Source organism: Dromiciops gliroides, chromosome 3, assembly GCF_019393635.1.
Source record: "Dromiciops gliroides isolate mDroGli1 chromosome 3, mDroGli1.pri, whole genome shotgun sequence".
NCBI classification, from domain to species: domain Eukaryota; kingdom Metazoa; phylum Chordata; class Mammalia; order Microbiotheria; family Microbiotheriidae; genus Dromiciops; species Dromiciops gliroides.
The window spans coordinates 297,463,167-297,480,778 of NC_057863.1; the positions used below are offsets into that span (position 1 = coordinate 297,463,167).

The following is a 17,612-nucleotide window of genomic DNA, read 5'->3' on the forward strand; positions in this document are numbered from 1 at the left end:
CATAGTGTACTCCCTCCAATTGATTTATAAAATATCCTCTTAAAGGATAACTGGAGAACTGAGAGGATAATGACTTATGTTACAGGTGGGAATAATAGCCAGGTCTTCCTGTTTCCAAAGCCAACTTACTTTCATTATTTCACATGGCTTCTCAAACATAATTAGGCAACTTCATACAGAGTGTAGAAAATTATTATTATCAGAAAGCTGATTAAGAATATTAGAATTTTTACTACAAAGAGGTAATGTTTTACTTATACTTCAAGGGGAAGACTCAGCCAGATACTTTCAAGGTAATTAGAAAGGGAGAAGGGGGAGTCATTACCTGATCAATACAGTAACCCACTATGGGTTACTTAGTATACTTAAATATATTGTAGACTAACAGAAGTGTTTCAATTAATTATAAGAGAGCTCTAATTTCTTTAAAAACAGGAATTTTTTTTAAAGCCAATTTATCTCCAATGTCTATTCCACATACAGTGTTAGAGGAAAAATAACAAAAAATGATGGGCCAAAGTAGAATCTGGTCTTCAAAAAAAGTTTTATTTAAGTATTTTACTGTTGAAACAATTTTTGAGGCCTGGGGCTATTCAAAGGAACAATGAAAAAATAAGAAAAATTTTATTTCAAACAGGTTTTGTTAAATGTACGATAGTGAAGATGTCTTGACTGTTGTAAACATACCTTAATTTCAAACCTGCACTGATGTATAAATTAGACATGTGGTATGAGAATGATTAATTTCTGCTAAAATGTGGAACAAATCCACAATTATGCCAATTTTTACATTTATTGCAGACATTGACTAGTATTTTAATACCAGAGGTTAAATTTTCATCACAACAAATGAGAAAACTATCCAGCGTTCACTAAATGTAACGAGCTGTGAAATTAATTCCCCATTATTGCTCTGAAAATATACCCCTAGATTTAAGTGGAATCTCTTTCCTCAGCCAAAGTTAGGCATTTCAGTGATAGTTCTTTAGTCATCATCTACCGTTGGCTTGATTGTCACTCCTCTTCTTATCTGACCCCAGCCAATTAAACTGCAAAATGAAAATATAGTATTAAATAACTAATGATGAATCCAATTCTATAACACAATCAATAAAAAAAGCAGGCCACTTAAGTTCATGTACTCATGACAACTCATTTCTAAAAATGAACAACCTCTACAAATAGCATTTGGGCCCAAAGATCATTTTAGTAGGACAAAAATAATTTCCTGAAGAATATCAACGCTATGTTCACAACAAATTACTAATGGGAAAAGTGGGGAAAGTCAATGGGAAAACAGTATTATAGGTTGTAATAATAAATGCCATAATTTTTATAAAGCCCTTTAAAATTTGCAAAGTGCCTGATATGTCAATCAAGGATTTACTATGTACCAGGTATATGTTCAATACTGATTACTAAAAAGCAAAAACATTACAAACAACACAGAAAACCTAAGTTTATGTCCTCAAGAAGCTTACATCTTTTTTTTATTTTTTAGTGAGGCAATTGGGGTTAAGTGACTTGCCCAGGGTCACACAGCTAGTAAGTGTTAAGTGTCTGAGGCCAAATTTGAACTCAGGAACTCCTGAATCCAGGGCCGGTGCTTTATCCACTGCACCACCTAGCTGCCCCAGAAGCTTACATCTTAATGACACAAGCAATCATTATTTAATATAAATAGGTACACACATGGTACAAAGTAGACAGAAGACAGTCTTAAGAGAGAAAGGCTCTAGCACAGCTGTGGGTACTGGAAAAAGGCCTCCTACAAAAGGTGTCATATATTAGATAACAGAAAGACCTTCCTTCTATTTAAGCCTCACCTTTTGCAATCAGAAAATAGGTAAAATAATTCTTACACTATTTACCATGTAGGGTTGTTGTGATGAAAGCACTTGCACTATATAAATGCAAACTATAACTGGTATCAATAGATAGGATAGCACATAGTGAGAAAAATTTATTTTACTTTTAAAGATTTTTGTTATTATGAATTTGATAAAACGTCAATAAATAAGATCATTTCTACATACAAAGAGAATTCCATATGGAACCAAAAAATTAAGAGACATTAAAAAAATTTATTTTCAACACATTAGTTTCAAAGCTTGTCTGAATTTCCTTTTAAATTTCCTTCTATTGTCTTCTGTGCATTACTTTTTGGGGGGGGGAGGGGGGGGAGGCAATGGGGGGTTAAGTGACTTGCCCAGGGTCACACAGCTAGTGTCAAGGGTCTGAAGCTGGATTTGAATTCATGTCCTCCTGAATCCAGGGCCGGTGTTCTTCCACTGCACCACCTAGCTGCCCCTTTAAAGGATTTTTTTTGGTGTTTTGTTTTGGTTTTGGTTTTTTTTGGGGGGGGAGGGGGGTTGCAGGACAATGAGGCTTAAGTGACTTGCCCAGGGTCACACAGCTAGTAAGTGTCAAGTGTCTGAGGTTGGATTTGAATTCAGGTCCTCCTGACTCCAGGGCTGGTGCTCTATCCACTGAGCCACCTAGCTGCCCCTCAATGCGAGTAATGCACAGGTATACAGCTCGTTACATTTAGTGAATGCTGGATAGTTTTCTCATTTGTTGTGATGAAAATTTAACCTCTGGTATATGGAAAGATTTGATGGGGACTAGTGAGGTAATGGAATCAAGGTGTAAATAGAATGGGCCTTAGAAGCTTTAGGGACAAAGACTTGGAAAGAAAGTGGAAATGAAGATGACTCTAAGGGTAAGGAGAAGGGCAAAAGGAAATAGGGTTGGGAGACATCATTGAGGCATTTTTTTTTTGCAGGGCAATGAGAGTCAAGTGACTTGCCCAGGGTCACACAGCTAGCAAGTGTCAACTGTCTGAGGCTGGATTTGAACTCAGGTCCTCCTGAATCCAAGGCCAGTGCTTTATCCACTGCTCCACCTAGCTGCCCTGAAGCATTTTTTTTTAATGGAGAGAAAAGAATAGAAGGAAGACCAGACAAGCAGGGCAGCTCTGCAAGTTACAGGTTGGGCTATTATATGCTTAAAAAGAAAAACAATCCTGTACATAAGAGACCTAGTTTCATGTACAATCCTTTTTTCCTGACCTTATATAAACAAATACCCATTCTATTTGATGTTTGTTAAATTCAGAATAAAAATGAAAAAAAAAAAAATATTTTTAATGACTTAAGATCTTGAATATGCATGGTTAAAAATTATGGTGCTCCTGACAAAAATTAGGAAACACAAAGAGTTGGCTTTGAATATGAATTTAAGGTAATGATAGTATAGCCAATAGACAGCAGGATACAAAGGTTAAAGTCTGAGTAAGATCAATTGTAGAGATCTGAATAGAGGTGATAGGGAAAGAAAGGTCAAGCTCCACCAAGAATTACCCCATACACCCACATCTCAGTGACTTACCGCCAATGTTTCTCGACTCTTCGACTAAGGGCAATTTTTTCTCCTATTTCTGTGCACACAGGATTAGTGAGGACAATCTTGCCTAAATCAGCCTTTACTGCACTGACTCTTCCTCCAGTAGACAAGGAGCCTATGTTCACCATGAGCACTTCATTCTTGGATAATTTTTGCACCTAGAGTAAGGAGAGAATCAAAGAGGGACAAGGGAACTAAGAAAATGCTGCCTGGAGTAGGTTAGTAATTATTATTACAGACAAAATTCAGTTACAATGAATTTTGAGGAATCACCTAATTATTTTATTGTCCTAGAACTTTCAAAGTTATTGCTTAAAGTAAATGGTAATCAAGGCTTGGAAAGTTTTGTTGCACATTTTTCATTATATTGGGATCTAACCTGTTGGCATTCAAAACTGTCAAATCTGTCTGCCAATTTGACCTTACCCTTCCATTAAAAGATGAAATTCAATCTTATGACCTAATTTCTTCAAAGCTAGAAGGGGATTCATGGCAGTTAAAGGGCAACAAGTCTGGCACCAGAAGAAAGAACACCCTTTAAACAATTGTTAAAGCTGCATGACCCTGGGCAAGTCACTTAACCCTCATTGCCCTGCCCCCCCCCAAAAAGTAAAAATAAAACCACAATTATTAAACAATTTATTTCATTACTGGTCTCTCTAGTTTTATAATTTACTAAAATAATGCCAAAATATATAACAAACTTGATGGTTTAAAAGGGCAGTGCTCCTTAATACTGTACTGATATATGCAAATGGAAGTTTATACCTATATGTAACTATATGTATCTATATGTAACTTAAGTACAATGTATAGGGGGTACAGGAAAACACTTGTATGATGAGTGAGAGTACTGCTAAGGGAGGAGTGGGGGCACAGAGCATTGCAGTAAAAAATTTAAAGCATTTTTGTCTAAGTTGTATGGTTAGTTTTGTCTCTAAAAATATAACCATATGCCTCAAATCTTTGCTTCTTTTCCTTATCCTTGTCCCTTATTAGGCTGATAGCATTAAAATGCTTTCTCTGCTAATTTCACAAAAAAACCCAATAGTCTTACAATACTTACCTTTGCTGCTTTTTTGTCTCCTTCAGTACGTACACCTAAAAGTCGTCTAAGCAGGAAATAGGAAATTTCCAACTCTGTGAAGATTTCAGGAAGTGCTCCAACCGCACCAAGAACTTGTCCCACCATTCTGTCAGCTCGGCACAAAGTTGGATCAATTTTTGTTCCAACCCCTAAGGTAAAATGAAATCTTTTTAATGTTTACATCTTAAGTCTTAACATAGTGACAAAATATTATAGGTTGTAACAAAATATAAAATCCAGTGCATCACAATCTGTACTTCTATAATGGTTTTTTAAAAAAATGTGAAGTGTTTTTAGATAGGAGAGTGGCAAACATCCCAATTCTACTGATAAAAAAAGTTAGAATAATCTACAAAACGCTTATAAATTAAGTCAAAGGAAGAGTTAGGAACAAGACCCAAATTCAACTAGTTTTCAACAAGAAAAAAATAGTAAACTAAATTACTTGGAAATTCAATTCATTCTGATAGCATTAATTAGCTGAGATTTGATATGCTACAATGTCCTATATGTCAGGAGAGATCTCATTCCTATCCTTAAAAAAAAAGTCAACAAAGAGATAGGGTTTTTTTGGGTTTGTTTGTTTTTTGCAGGGGTTAAATGATTTGCTCAGGGTCACATAGCTAGTGTCAAGTGTCTGAGATTGGATTTGAACTCATATCCTCCTGAATCCAGGGCAAGTGCTTTATCCACTGTGCCACCTAGCTGCCCCAAAAAGAGATAGTTTGCAATGTTTCTTTGTATACAACAAACGTGGAGCTGGAGAAAAACTGTGATTATAAGGAAAATGGAGGTGAAATCCTAAAAATCCCACATTAGCCAAAAGAACCCCTTTCTCCCACACTAAAGTAAAGAACTACCACCAAAAACATTAAAAAACAAAATAACCCCAAAACAATGTTTGGAATTACAAAATTTGGTAGGTTCAAACTGATGGAACCTGTTTTCCTTGTAAAAATAGATGAGTTGGACTTACTGACTCATCCAGGTCTAAATCTATGCTCATCACTTTTACACTCTTCCAGCAGTATCAGTGGTACTTTTGTACCTTAGCAGTTAAATGGTAAAAGCCCAAATGAACTAGAAATCCTATTATCAATCCTTGAACAAATAAGACAAAGGCACATCTTCTCTTCTACCAATCCTCACACATCTGTCAAATTAGTACAAAATATGCTGTTAGGTACTTGTCATATATAATCTATGTTATGCAAATTTTAAAAAAGCAAAAGTGAATATAGTATTAAAGGCCACACCGCACTGCTAAATATACTGTTCCAAATACAAAATCTACTACCCAGAGATTAATAGGAAAACGTATATTAAGATTTCTCATTTTTTCTTTTAAAATAAAAAAAAAGATCAAATGAATTAACTTTCTTATAATCCCTTAGCCAAAAAGGACTTCTATAATTTGAAAAATCAAGATTTTACAATTTAAAGGTTCCTTCCTCCACAAAGGACATTCTATTTCTGCTTAGGTTTTTTTGTTCTTCTCTCTCTCTTTTTTTTTTTTTTTTTTTGCGGGGCAGTGAGAACTAAGTAACTTGGCCAGGGTCACACAGATAGTAAGTGTTAAGGCCAGATTTGAACTCAGGTCCTCCTGAATCCAAGACCAGTGCTTTATCCACTGAGCCACCTAGCTGCCCCCTCTGCTCAGTTTTACTAGGAATATAATAATTTTTCAAATAGAAAATAAGGGGCAGCTAGGTGGTGCAGTGGATAGAGCACCGGCTCTGGAGTTAGGAGGACCTGAGTTCAAATCTGACCTCAGACACTTGACACTTACTAGCTGTGTGACCCTGGGCAAGTCACTTAACCCCAATTGCCTCATCAAAAAATTAAAAAATTAAAAAAAAAAAAGACAAATAGAAAATAAAATCCTTACCAATAAGGCCTCCAGGAGCAGCATATTGAAGATCGTTATGCTCTGCAAAAAGTGATACGATTTTGGAAAAGATTGGCTTACACATGAGTTTCCCTTCACTATCTTTAGAGACAATGCCAGGCCTGACCTCCAACTCCTGACCCACCTAGAAATAAGTAAATAAGTTCATGAGAAGCATGTTTTCGAAAAGTTTGCTATAACTTGGGATTTTTAAGAAATTGGCAAGAGTCATAAAAATTATTTTCAAAATCACAACCAATAACAAAGTATTAATCAAGCACTAGATATATGCCAAATACTGAATTAGATGTTATGGGATTACAAAAGCATCAATATACTCTTTGTCCAAACTGAGCTCACAATTTAGAGACAACAAGGCATTAATAAAGAGCATATATGCAACAGCTTATGATACTAAGAAACCAAGTTCATTTTTCATATTTATAGCTTTTCCTGTTCTTTTGGGAAGATCAAATGAAAAGAGAAAGATTGTTTAAATGAGTTGGATTTTTTCTTAAAGATTACCTTTAACACTCCTTTGAGAATACTACCACCAGCCACACCACCCTTAAGGTCATCAACTTCACAACCAGGCTTATTGACGTCAAAAGATCGAATAACTAAAAAAGGACATAAAGTTAGTAAGAACCAATTGTGCTATTTCAAGACTTTCAGCAAAGGTCAGATTAACTTCTCCAAAATTATAGAGACCTGGCACCTCTATAAATATTACAGGTTATTAAATAATAGATTCAAAGAATAGGGTTGTGGATTTCAGAATATGTACTGGCATTAAAAAATTTAAAACCATGAGGAAAGTGAGATGAAAGCCTCTCTTAATGTTTTGTTTAGAAGTTCTAAAACATTGCTCCTGTATTAGATACACCCCCACAATATTGTGCAGACATTTTTCAGAATTTGGTCATATAGTAATACTTGATAATAAATTTGAAAAGCCTGAAGAATTCAACTCTAGCAGTCTTAAAATTGGATTTTCTAGCACCTTTCTTTTCTTAAAAGTTCATACTGCCTTGTATATATTAATTCATTTATCTTCACAAGATACACTCAAAACATCTTTATTTCTATGTGTATGTATATAAGGAGTTACCATCAGTAAAATCCGATTTGGATGTCTGATCATAGTATGGTGACCATGCATTTCCAAAGGTAAAAAATTAGCAACTGCTAGACTTACTCAAATGGAAATATTTCCTAAGTATGCTCCTGAAGATTGAGGATTAACCTGAATAAACGTGGCTTCATTAAAAGACTAGCTCAAGTAATGAATCTGGGGAGACCATGCAAAATGTATGGAGAGGGCTATAATTTTATTAATGGAACATATTCACACAAATGACAGGATAGATCACTAGACCTGAAGTATGGGGAGAGATAAGAGTAGAAAAGATGTCAAATTAAATGCATAGCACCAACCTATAAACTTACCAATAAGTCTGGGTTCTGAAGTGAAGTCTCGTGGGGGTACTGGAATTTTCTTTACTATGTATTCACAAACAACTTCAATATTATACTTCAGCTGAGCAGAAATTGGAATAATAGGAGCTCCCTCTGCAACTGTACCTGTGCAACCAAAAATTCAAAGCTTCACACCACACTTAGTTACTTGTTTCACAGGACATCTAAGAATACTAAAAAGATTTTATTCTACAGGAAATTATAAAAATATTTAATATTTCTACAAAGTAGATAAAATGCCCACTAGTGAAGCTATACCATTGACTGGTTGAGTCCCACTAGCCCATGTAATTAATTCTGCAATAAATGTTAAAATTATAGACTCTTTACTCATCAAAAGACTGCCTCCACATATGTGTTCAACCTGTAATATACGTATGACAAACAAGTCTTTCAGGTACTATGCCTGGATGAAAGAAGGTAATTTTATACAGATGATGCATTCAATTTCTTATGACCCAACTGGGCTTATATAGCAAGTCATTGTAGTTTTCTATGAAGCTAAACAAATTACAGGAAAACTAAAATGCTTAAGATCAGCTGTATTACTCATTCCAATTCTCACACCATCTATGAACTGAGAAGAATTAAATAAAGATTAGGATCATAGATTTAAATTTAGAAGGGAAATTTAGAAAACCCCAATTTTGAAGATGAGCAAACTTAAGCTTGGGCCAGCTAGGTTGCATAGCAAAGGAGCACTGGACTTGGAGTCAGACATTTAACAGGTGTGTGACCCTAGGTAAGTCTTAGTTCTTCATCTGTAAAATGAGGTGGAGAAGGAAATGGCAAACCACTCCAGTATCTTTGCCAAGAAAACCCCAAATGGGCCCATTAAAAATGACTGAATAACTAACTTAAACCCAGTGATCTTAGGTGGCATAAAGCCACAAAGATCTAAGATTCAAACTCATGTCTTCAAACTTCAAAAGCACTGCACCAGGGTCTCTGCCACATTAGTCTGACCCTCTTTCCATAAGCGTTGGATACTTAGTATTACAGGACAGCAAATTTAAAATATATATACTTGGTGTCACTGCTCAGGTAGCAAAAGGGTTAGATACAGAAATGAGGCTTGGGACTCATGGCTTTGCTCAGGTTTAGCTACCTTTACAAAAAAATGTATCTAATATTCTGAAGGATATATATGCATATTAACATGAGAACTTTTAGCATACAGTCCTATTTATTATACCTACTTACCTTGTACAAATGCGAGGATCTGTTCATATTGTTCCTTAGCCTGACTTTCTTTCACCAAATCAATCTTATTCTGTAGAATCAGAATGTGTTTCAATTTCATGATTTCTATGGCAGCTAGGTGCTCAGAAGTCTGAGGCTGAGGACAAGACTCATTACCAGCTAGATAAAGAAGGAGAATAAACAGACTGGTAATATACATGCTGGTAAACACTTACCTATCAGTCCTTCCCCCAGCATTCGCTTAAAAATAAAAAATTAAACCTTTCTTACTGGCAGTATAACTAACAATTTAACCACTTCATACCTCTTCTTCCAACAGATTTTAACCATATTCTGACACATTGTATACTCACAAATTCAAAACCCAATTCAAAGATAATATATATCTACATTCATGATCTATAATCATGTTTCCATTCTGTGGTCAGTGGAATAAAAAGCAAAACAAAACAAACCACAATCCACTTCACTCAAAATATCCTAGATACTTCTCAGAGATTATTCTAGACAAAGTATTCCTCTGGTCTTTCCCAGAAAGTCTTAAATACTTTTATTCCTTTTATGTACAAATGACAACCCCGCCCCCCCCATCTCATTCATATAGCATTTTGTGCTGAAGTATATGAAGAAATCATATATGTTTTCCTTTTAAGTAAAAATCCTCTGAACTCTAGAGCTGTCATCACTGGGTGAAAGTGATCTTTCTGATCTATCATGTGGTTTATCTCCTTCTTACCACTCCAATCTTTTTGGATTGTGATGATCGGCTGTCTTAAACTACCCCCAATATTTGCTCATACTGTTTCCCTGTCCAAAAGCTACAGAATTTCTCTGTGGATAAGTGATAGTGCATACAAAGATAATCCAACACGGTCTTCTTTGGCATTTCCTCAACAAACTTACATTTTTAGCATTACATACAGACGGCTTGCAATGAAAACAAAGGTGTCAGTGTTTATATTAGAAATTCCAGTAACTTATGAGATGTTTCAAAGTAACTTTTTGTAGAAGTACTTCTGTAAACTTAAAGTCAACTCAGATGTTTAAATTAAATTCTTTTAACAAGTTCTCTTTCCTGTCCTATTAAGTACACAACTCAGATGTCACCTCCTATAGGCCTCTTCTACACCCCCCATCTCAGTTATTAGTATTCTTTTAATTTATGCACTTGTCTTTATTCAATACATACTTATTTGTGTCCATACTGTTTCCCTGCAGTAGAATACAATATCTTTGAGGACAAGGATAATTTTGTTTTTTCTTTGTATCCCCAACATCAAGTATAGTGCCTGGTACATATTAGAAACTCAATAAATGTTTCTTGAATTTAATGGCTATAATAGACTAGACTTTAACCAGTACCGTCACTATCTGTGACCACAGCAAGTGGTTAAATGTCACGATCACTCTCTTTGATATCAAACCTCAGCAAGAGGTTAAAGATATATCCCTAATAGTCTATGTTTACCTTAATATTCTATAATGGATGTCATACATTTGATTTTTTAAGATCTATTTACCTATTAACAGTAGAGCTGCATCCATGACCGCTGCACCGTTCAACATGGTAGCCATCAAAATATCGTGGCCCGGACAATCCACAAAAGAGACATGTCTAATAATTGGGGGTAGGGGAAAGTAAATATCAAAGACAACCAGTTTAAAATACTTAGATTAGGGGGTGGGTAGGTGGCGAAGTGAATAAAGCACCAGCCCTGGATTCAGGAAGACCTGAGTTCAAATCCAAGCTCAGACACTTGACACTAGCTGTGTGACCCTGGGCAAGTCACTTAACCCTCATTGTCCAAAAAACAAACAAACCCCAAACAAAACCCCCAGGGCTTATCCTTCATAATGTGCCACTTTAATCCTTTAGATATGACAAACTGACAACTAAATAGCATAACAAAACATGTTTCCTCATCTGTAAAATGAGGGCTAACATAGATGATCTGATCTCTATTCTTTTCAGAATCTGATCTTTTCTCCCCCTTAAATACTGTCTATGTTACTGCAAGTTTAATTCTCTATTAACAATTAAAAACAAACACAAAATCCCACAAAACATCAAAAGAATGGCTACTCACAAAATGAATCCCTACACAACACCTCATGTGACTAAATAAGCAAGCTATGGTGAACAACCATCTAGAAAGCTTTTAATACCTAATATAAACAAGGCAAAACATTGTAAAGTTGGTTACTGCATAATTTCCTTTTGAGACACTCAAAAATTAAGTAGGCCCAAGCCTACTTTTAAGTTCCACCAGTAATTCTTATAGAAAAATAGAAAACTATAAAAATATTCAGAAGATAGGAGCAAGGAAAAGTTGGTGAAAAGAGGATATTTGAGATGGTTAAAAATATGAGACACAGTTTCTGGGTAATTTAATCATTTTATTAATAAGCTGGCAAGAATATAAGGATGATCACTTGCTTGTCTCTTTCAGACCAAAGAACCCTAATGGGGCTGGGGGTCACAGATTATATGCCCTTTGAGAGGAGATGTACCTGAGGAATACCTAATCACCTCTGATTGGTCAACTTAATTTGGAGGTAGGCTTAAAATGAAGGACTAATATCAGACTACGCCCCCCCCCCACTATTTTTGTTTTTGTTTGTTTCTTGGGTTTTGTTTTGTTTTTTGCAGGGCAATGAGGGTTAAGTGACTTGCCCAGGATCACAAAGCTACTAAGTGTCAAGTGTCTGAGACCGGATTTGAACTCAGGTCCTCCTGAATCCAGGACTGGTGCTTTATCCACTGCACCACCTAGCTGCCCCCTCAGGTTAACTATTAATCTTCACCACAGACCAAATTTTTATTGCCCAACAAGAATTTAGAAGGGTCGTTCTTTTCATATCAAGATTCCTATGACCAGGGCCAAGGAGAGCATCTAACTTACAGGTTTATAGCCCTGACCAGGACTAAGGAGAGTTGACTTTATTTTATCAAGAAGGACTTTGGAATGGGGAAAGTCAGGATTATATCTCCAAGATATTAATTACAAAAATCATTTCTCACATATTAAAAAAACCCACCTTTTTACTTTTTTTTTGAAGCTTTCATTAATAGCAACTTTACAATTAATGGAGAACGGAATAGAGAATCAATAAGACATTAAGCCAACACTTTTAAAATGACCTTATATCCATGTATTAGATAACTACTCTGAACTGCTCTGGTTCAGAGCAAGTTTTACAAGTTTCTGTGCTCCCAATATTTTCAGGAATACAGTTTTATCACCATTAATATGTGTTTTCATGTGGCTGTTATATACCACTGTCAAACATTTCAGCTTTTAAAAATTACATAAAAGACAATAAAACATGAAATAAATGAATGGGAGGGAAAAAGCCTAATCACCTGACTAATTTGAAGTTTCCTTTAGTTCCTGGAATGTCTGTAGGAAATTCATCAGGTGTGCTACTTCCACAAGATCTGTAACATTCTGGCCGAGAACAACTTGGGTCATCAAGTTTGTAAATCTAAAATTTCAATGAAAAAGGTCTCGAAAGTTAGCAAATTACACATTTTGAAAATTTATGGTAAATTTTTTCTTTTTCCAACATTAAACAACTAACCTTAGCATTAGCATAACCCAACTTAATGGTAATATTTCTTTCCAGCTCATTTTTGAATCGGACAGTGTGAACTCCAGAAATAGCTTTTACTACTGTTGACTTTCCATGTGCTACATGGCCAATTGTACCTAAAATCAAAGACAAAAGATCAAAAGAGAACCAGTTAAAATAGTGTTATTTGTCCTACTGCTACTACAATCAAAATTTCAAGCTATGTATTTTACATCTAAAGTTTCGTTTTAGAATAACAAACACGATACATGAATAAATCATGGCCTCAATGAATTGATCAACTATGGAAAATTATCTGCCTCCTCTCCATTAAAGAATAACGTGTAAAAGACAAGTTTCATGAGATTCGCCACAGAAATGACTAAGTACATTTAAAATCATGATATACATAAGCACATTAAGAACATTCTTTGTACCTCTTTGAAAATTAGCATTCATAGTACTTGCACAAGCTTAGACAAGTTATATAATGTCTCTTAGTCTTAATTTTCCTTATCTGTAAAATGAAGGGATTGCAACAGATGATCTCTAAGATTTATTTCAGCACTAAATGTGATATCATGAACCATGTTCCTTTCAAACAATATTACTGAATACCACTTAATAATAAAAACCCTAAATAAATACAACATGTAACAACAGATATATAAAAAGCCACAACAGAAATGCAAGCTTGTAAATAAATTGTACTCTACAAGGGGACTACTTATAGTTTTGATGGCATTTCAAAAGATGTTAATTACTGTAGTATTTACTTTTTAAAAGAACTTATATTGAAGATCTATTAGAATGCAACATTTCCTATTCAAATTAGAAACTATTCCTATTCAATCTATTTCAAAATTGTCACAATTTAACAAGTGAGAACACTGAGCTCCAGAGAGAAGTGGATTGCTCCAAGTCAATGTCAGTCAATTACAGATATAAGATGAGAAGAGCCTAGGTTTCCCAACTCTAAGTGATCTTCACAATATGCTGCCTTCCCTGGTACTTTGGACTAAGAAAAGGCTTGTTAAAAGAGAAGGAAAAGGGGCAGCTAGGTAGTGCATTGGATAAAGCACCAGCCCTGGATTCAGGAGGACCTGAGTACAAATCCGGCCTCACACACTTGACATGTACTAGCTATGTGACCTTGGGCTAGTCGCTTAACCCTCATTGCCCCCCCCAAAAAATTGCTTAAACACTTCTAGTTTAATGGGGTTTGTAAAATTTGTTCTAGCAACAAAAATGACTGCATAATATCAGTGCTATATTATTGTGTAGTGCTCTAATTATCAATTATAATAATCGGTATAAAAGTAAAAATAAAACCATCAAAAATAAAAGTTAAAAAGGGGGGGGAAGAAAGGTGGTTTCTGTAGGCCAAAAATATAATGCTTAATTGAAGACAAACTGTAGTTCAAGAAAGCCATTGTCAGAGAACTCTTTTTCAGTCTCACAATGAGATCCAAGCTTATATTTTATCTCTGATAAATAACATGCCGACAAAAAATATATGTATGTATATATACACACACATATTTGAATTAACCTTTCACTAAATTTACTTGAGTAAAAAGGCTAGTATAGTTTTAAGAGCACTGTGGGTTTTTTTAAAATAATGCTGAAGTTCATTTATCCCATGTGAAAAGCCTTGTTAACTATGATCCTTGCAACAGAGAAGACTCTTAGAAACTACAAGATAGCATGACTGTTTTGGTGCAAATCCTTTTTTTCCCCCCAACTTTTTTTCTATAAAAGGACACAATTTATAATATTCAAGGTGTTATCATGAAAATGAAATGAGACATATGAAGGACCTTACAAACTTCAAAGCACCATATAAAGACCAACTGCTATTATTCTTCATATATACTGATACTAGAAGCATCAAATTTTCACTCAGTAAACATACTATTTAATACTGAATCATAAGATAACCATCTAATTTAGTAGGTTTCACAGCTTATGCTTATTTATTTATTGCTTAATGTTTACCTTATTTTACTTAATTTTTCCACCTTCATTATCTCCATGGTCTAATGAAACTGTTCTTCCTTTTACTCACAAATGACAATCTCCCACCTCTGCCTCGGATATGCTCTCTCTTTTTACCCTGCTTCTTATCCCTAGCCTCCTTCAAAGCTCAGCTCTAGTGATATTTCTTACATAAGGTGTTTTCTGATTCTCCCACCTGCTAGTTTCTTTCCTTCAAAATTGCCTTTTATTTTGTATATGCTTGTGTGTACATGTTGCTTCCGTGATGTAAGCTTCTTGAGAGCAGGGTCAATTTAAATTTTGTCTCTGTATCTCCAGTACACAGAACAGTGCCTTGCATTTAGCTGGTCCTTAATGTTTGCTGGCTGCCTGATTAATACCCACAATAATACTGTGATGAAGTGATAAGGCAACTATTAAAGCTTCTTTCTTTAAATTCCCTCTGGAGTCAGCACAACACTAACGTAAAAGACAACAGAGTATTGTTAACTTTTGTTGGGTTTGCCTTCTTTGTTTTTTCAACTACAAGCTTCCTGTGTCCAGAAATTCCTTTCAACATTCACTAACAGTCCAGTGTGTACAAGCTGTTAGAAGTATTGAGAGAAAGTTTACATAGGATATGATCCCTGGAGAATTAATAGTATAGTAGAAAGATAGACAATTGCACATACAGTACAATACAAAATATATTAAAGATTTTAAAGTTACGTTGTTATATATTTCTTTGCATCCATAGTAGGCACAGGATTAGTGCTCTATATTTTACTGATAAAGAAACATCGGTTTAAGAACACTTAAGTGACTTGTCCAAGATCATATACATCTTAGTCAGGGATAGAATCTAGATCTCCTGACTCTGTACTCTTTTAGCAATTACTTCATCTTACCTATATTGATTGTGGCTTGTCTGCTGATAACTTCATGTGAAAGCGGAGTCAACTTGGTAACATCCTGCGAGGAAGCACTTTACAATTTAATCAACTTGTAAAATGCCACTTAACAAAAGTGAACTGCCAATCCCCACCCTTTTCCTCCTAATTTCTTCCAAACCTCTGCTAAAATCTCACCTACAGGAAGCTTTTCCTGATCCCCCTTGACTCTAGTCCCTTATTCTCTTTCCATCACTTGTTATGTTTTGTTTATAATTTATACAGTTTCTGTGTTATCGCCAACACCCCTTAGACTATGAGTTTATTGGGATTAAGGTCTCTTTTACCTTTCTTTGCCTCCCCAGCTCTCAGCAGAGGACTGGCACATAGAAGGGGCTTAATAAATTTTTATCGACTGTCACTTCCCATCACTCCCAAATGCTCCTAACTTGCGCACCAGATACATATTCCAGTATAAAAACTGCTTGCAGCAAAGTTCCACGAGCCCTTCAATTCAGTACAGGGCAGTGGGGGGAGCACCCGGGCCCTACAAACCCCCGATCCTCCCCAGCCAGCAGCGGCCGCGGGAAGCTGCACGTTCCCCATCCTCAGCTTCAGGAGCTGGTGAACGAAATGCAGCTTCTGCAGCCACTCGGCTCTTGGGAGCACACACACTTCCCGGGACCCGCCAGCCCCGTCCGCCCTCCGTCTCCTCCCCAACTTTTGCTGGCCTGGCACAAGCGCAGAGCAGACACTCGGCTCCCGGGCTGCCCCTGCCCGAGCGGGCGCCGCCTTGCCCCCAACTCCGCCATCCTGCACCCCGGCCCCGCCCGCCTCCACACGAACACACACTCTTGGGGTCACTCCCAAATCCAGAACTGTGCCAGCGCTCCGGTCAGAAAACGGACTCACCAAGGTGGTCAGATCCTGGCGAGACAGATGAGGCTGCCCCAGAGTCACTCCCGGCTCGTCACCCGCCATCTTGCTCAAAAAGGAAGTAGGTTGCCCCAGGGTCCGCCTGATCCTACGCAGGCCCCTTTATATCAGGAGCTGGCAAGCCCGCAAGACTAGACGAAGAGAAATCAGTCACCATTCAAGGTTTCTCTGGTTTCGAATCCAACAATTGTGGGCTGTTTACCTAGGAAAGCATGATGAATATCAAACTCTGGCTCTCTGGCTACCCGAGACCCTCAGAGATATTTGAGCAGGCAAATCCTTGGACAACCCTATCAAAGCCCCAGAGAGACGGAAGGTGATGCAACTAGGCGCGCGTGTCTGCAAGGGGCGAAAGCAATTTCCGCTTCCGGCATGGATTGCCGGATCCGGTTTGCCCAGCCAACCAATTTTAGTAGAGAAGGGCGGTGTTGCGATATAAAGGAAGGCGCTGCCCAGCCCCATTTGGACCGCGTGGGTCGCTCGCTTCCCTTACCCTAGACTTCCTCATTTCCATACGTTTATAAGAGGGGTCGGGCGGAGGAACAGGTTTCATTGTCAAGAAATCTGCCGGCCTCTGGTCTCTTTGCTACTGGCTGCCGCCCACCCACTTGAAACCACCCGGTTCAGGAAGAGCTGGGCCGCGCCCCTGCCCGCGTGTTCCCGTCTGCGGAGCCTGCCCCACTCATTTCTCGTCCCTCGGCTGCGAAGCTTTGCGGGCTAGAAACGAGCTCGTGAGTCTAGAAAAGGAAACGCCCGCACCCCAACACTGTTAATGAGAAAAAAGCCCAGGCTTACCTTAGGTCTAAACTAATACGGATAGAATTCCACAAGTCCTGTTTTGAGGAAAGAAATGGAAGTGGTCTTACCGAAAACATTCCTTTAAAGTCAGTTTGGTCGGGTTTTGTCAGCTCCGTTTACTGCTGCAATAGTGAGCAGCACCGTGGAAGAGAGATGTTAATTCCTGATTAAAGAGCTGAAGAAGGGAGTGGGGGATTTGGAACAACAACCTTAGAGAGCTAATGTATGTATTTTCCTGAACTGGGTGTTACACTCTTCAAGTTCATTCAGTGAATAGTGAGTACTTGACATGTTGAAAGCACAGTGATAGGAGGTGACTTTAAAAGTTATAGTCCTTTATGAACCCCAAACCTAATACTGTTCTTACTCACCTTGC

The 17,612-nt window shown here is 37.0% G+C and overlaps 1 protein-coding gene across 1 annotated transcript; it reads right to left on the minus strand.

Annotated features, from left to right (window-relative positions):
- Positions 1-525: 525 nt before the first annotated feature.
- On the minus strand, positions 526-16,691 carry EIF2S3 (eukaryotic translation initiation factor 2 subunit gamma). The gene is made up of 12 exons (XM_043997705.1): positions 16,415-16,691; positions 15,521-15,584; positions 12,645-12,772; positions 12,427-12,548; positions 10,583-10,677; positions 9,063-9,221; positions 7,830-7,964; positions 6,906-7,000; positions 6,381-6,525; positions 4,472-4,641; positions 3,391-3,563; positions 526-1,049 (listed from the first exon to the last, which is right to left on the minus strand). The coding sequence occupies exons 1-12, from the start codon at positions 16,481-16,483 to the stop codon at positions 986-988; spliced, it is 1,419 nt and encodes a 472-aa protein (XP_043853640.1). The 5' UTR covers positions 16,484-16,691; the 3' UTR covers positions 526-985.
- Positions 16,692-17,612: the final 921 nt, after the last annotated feature.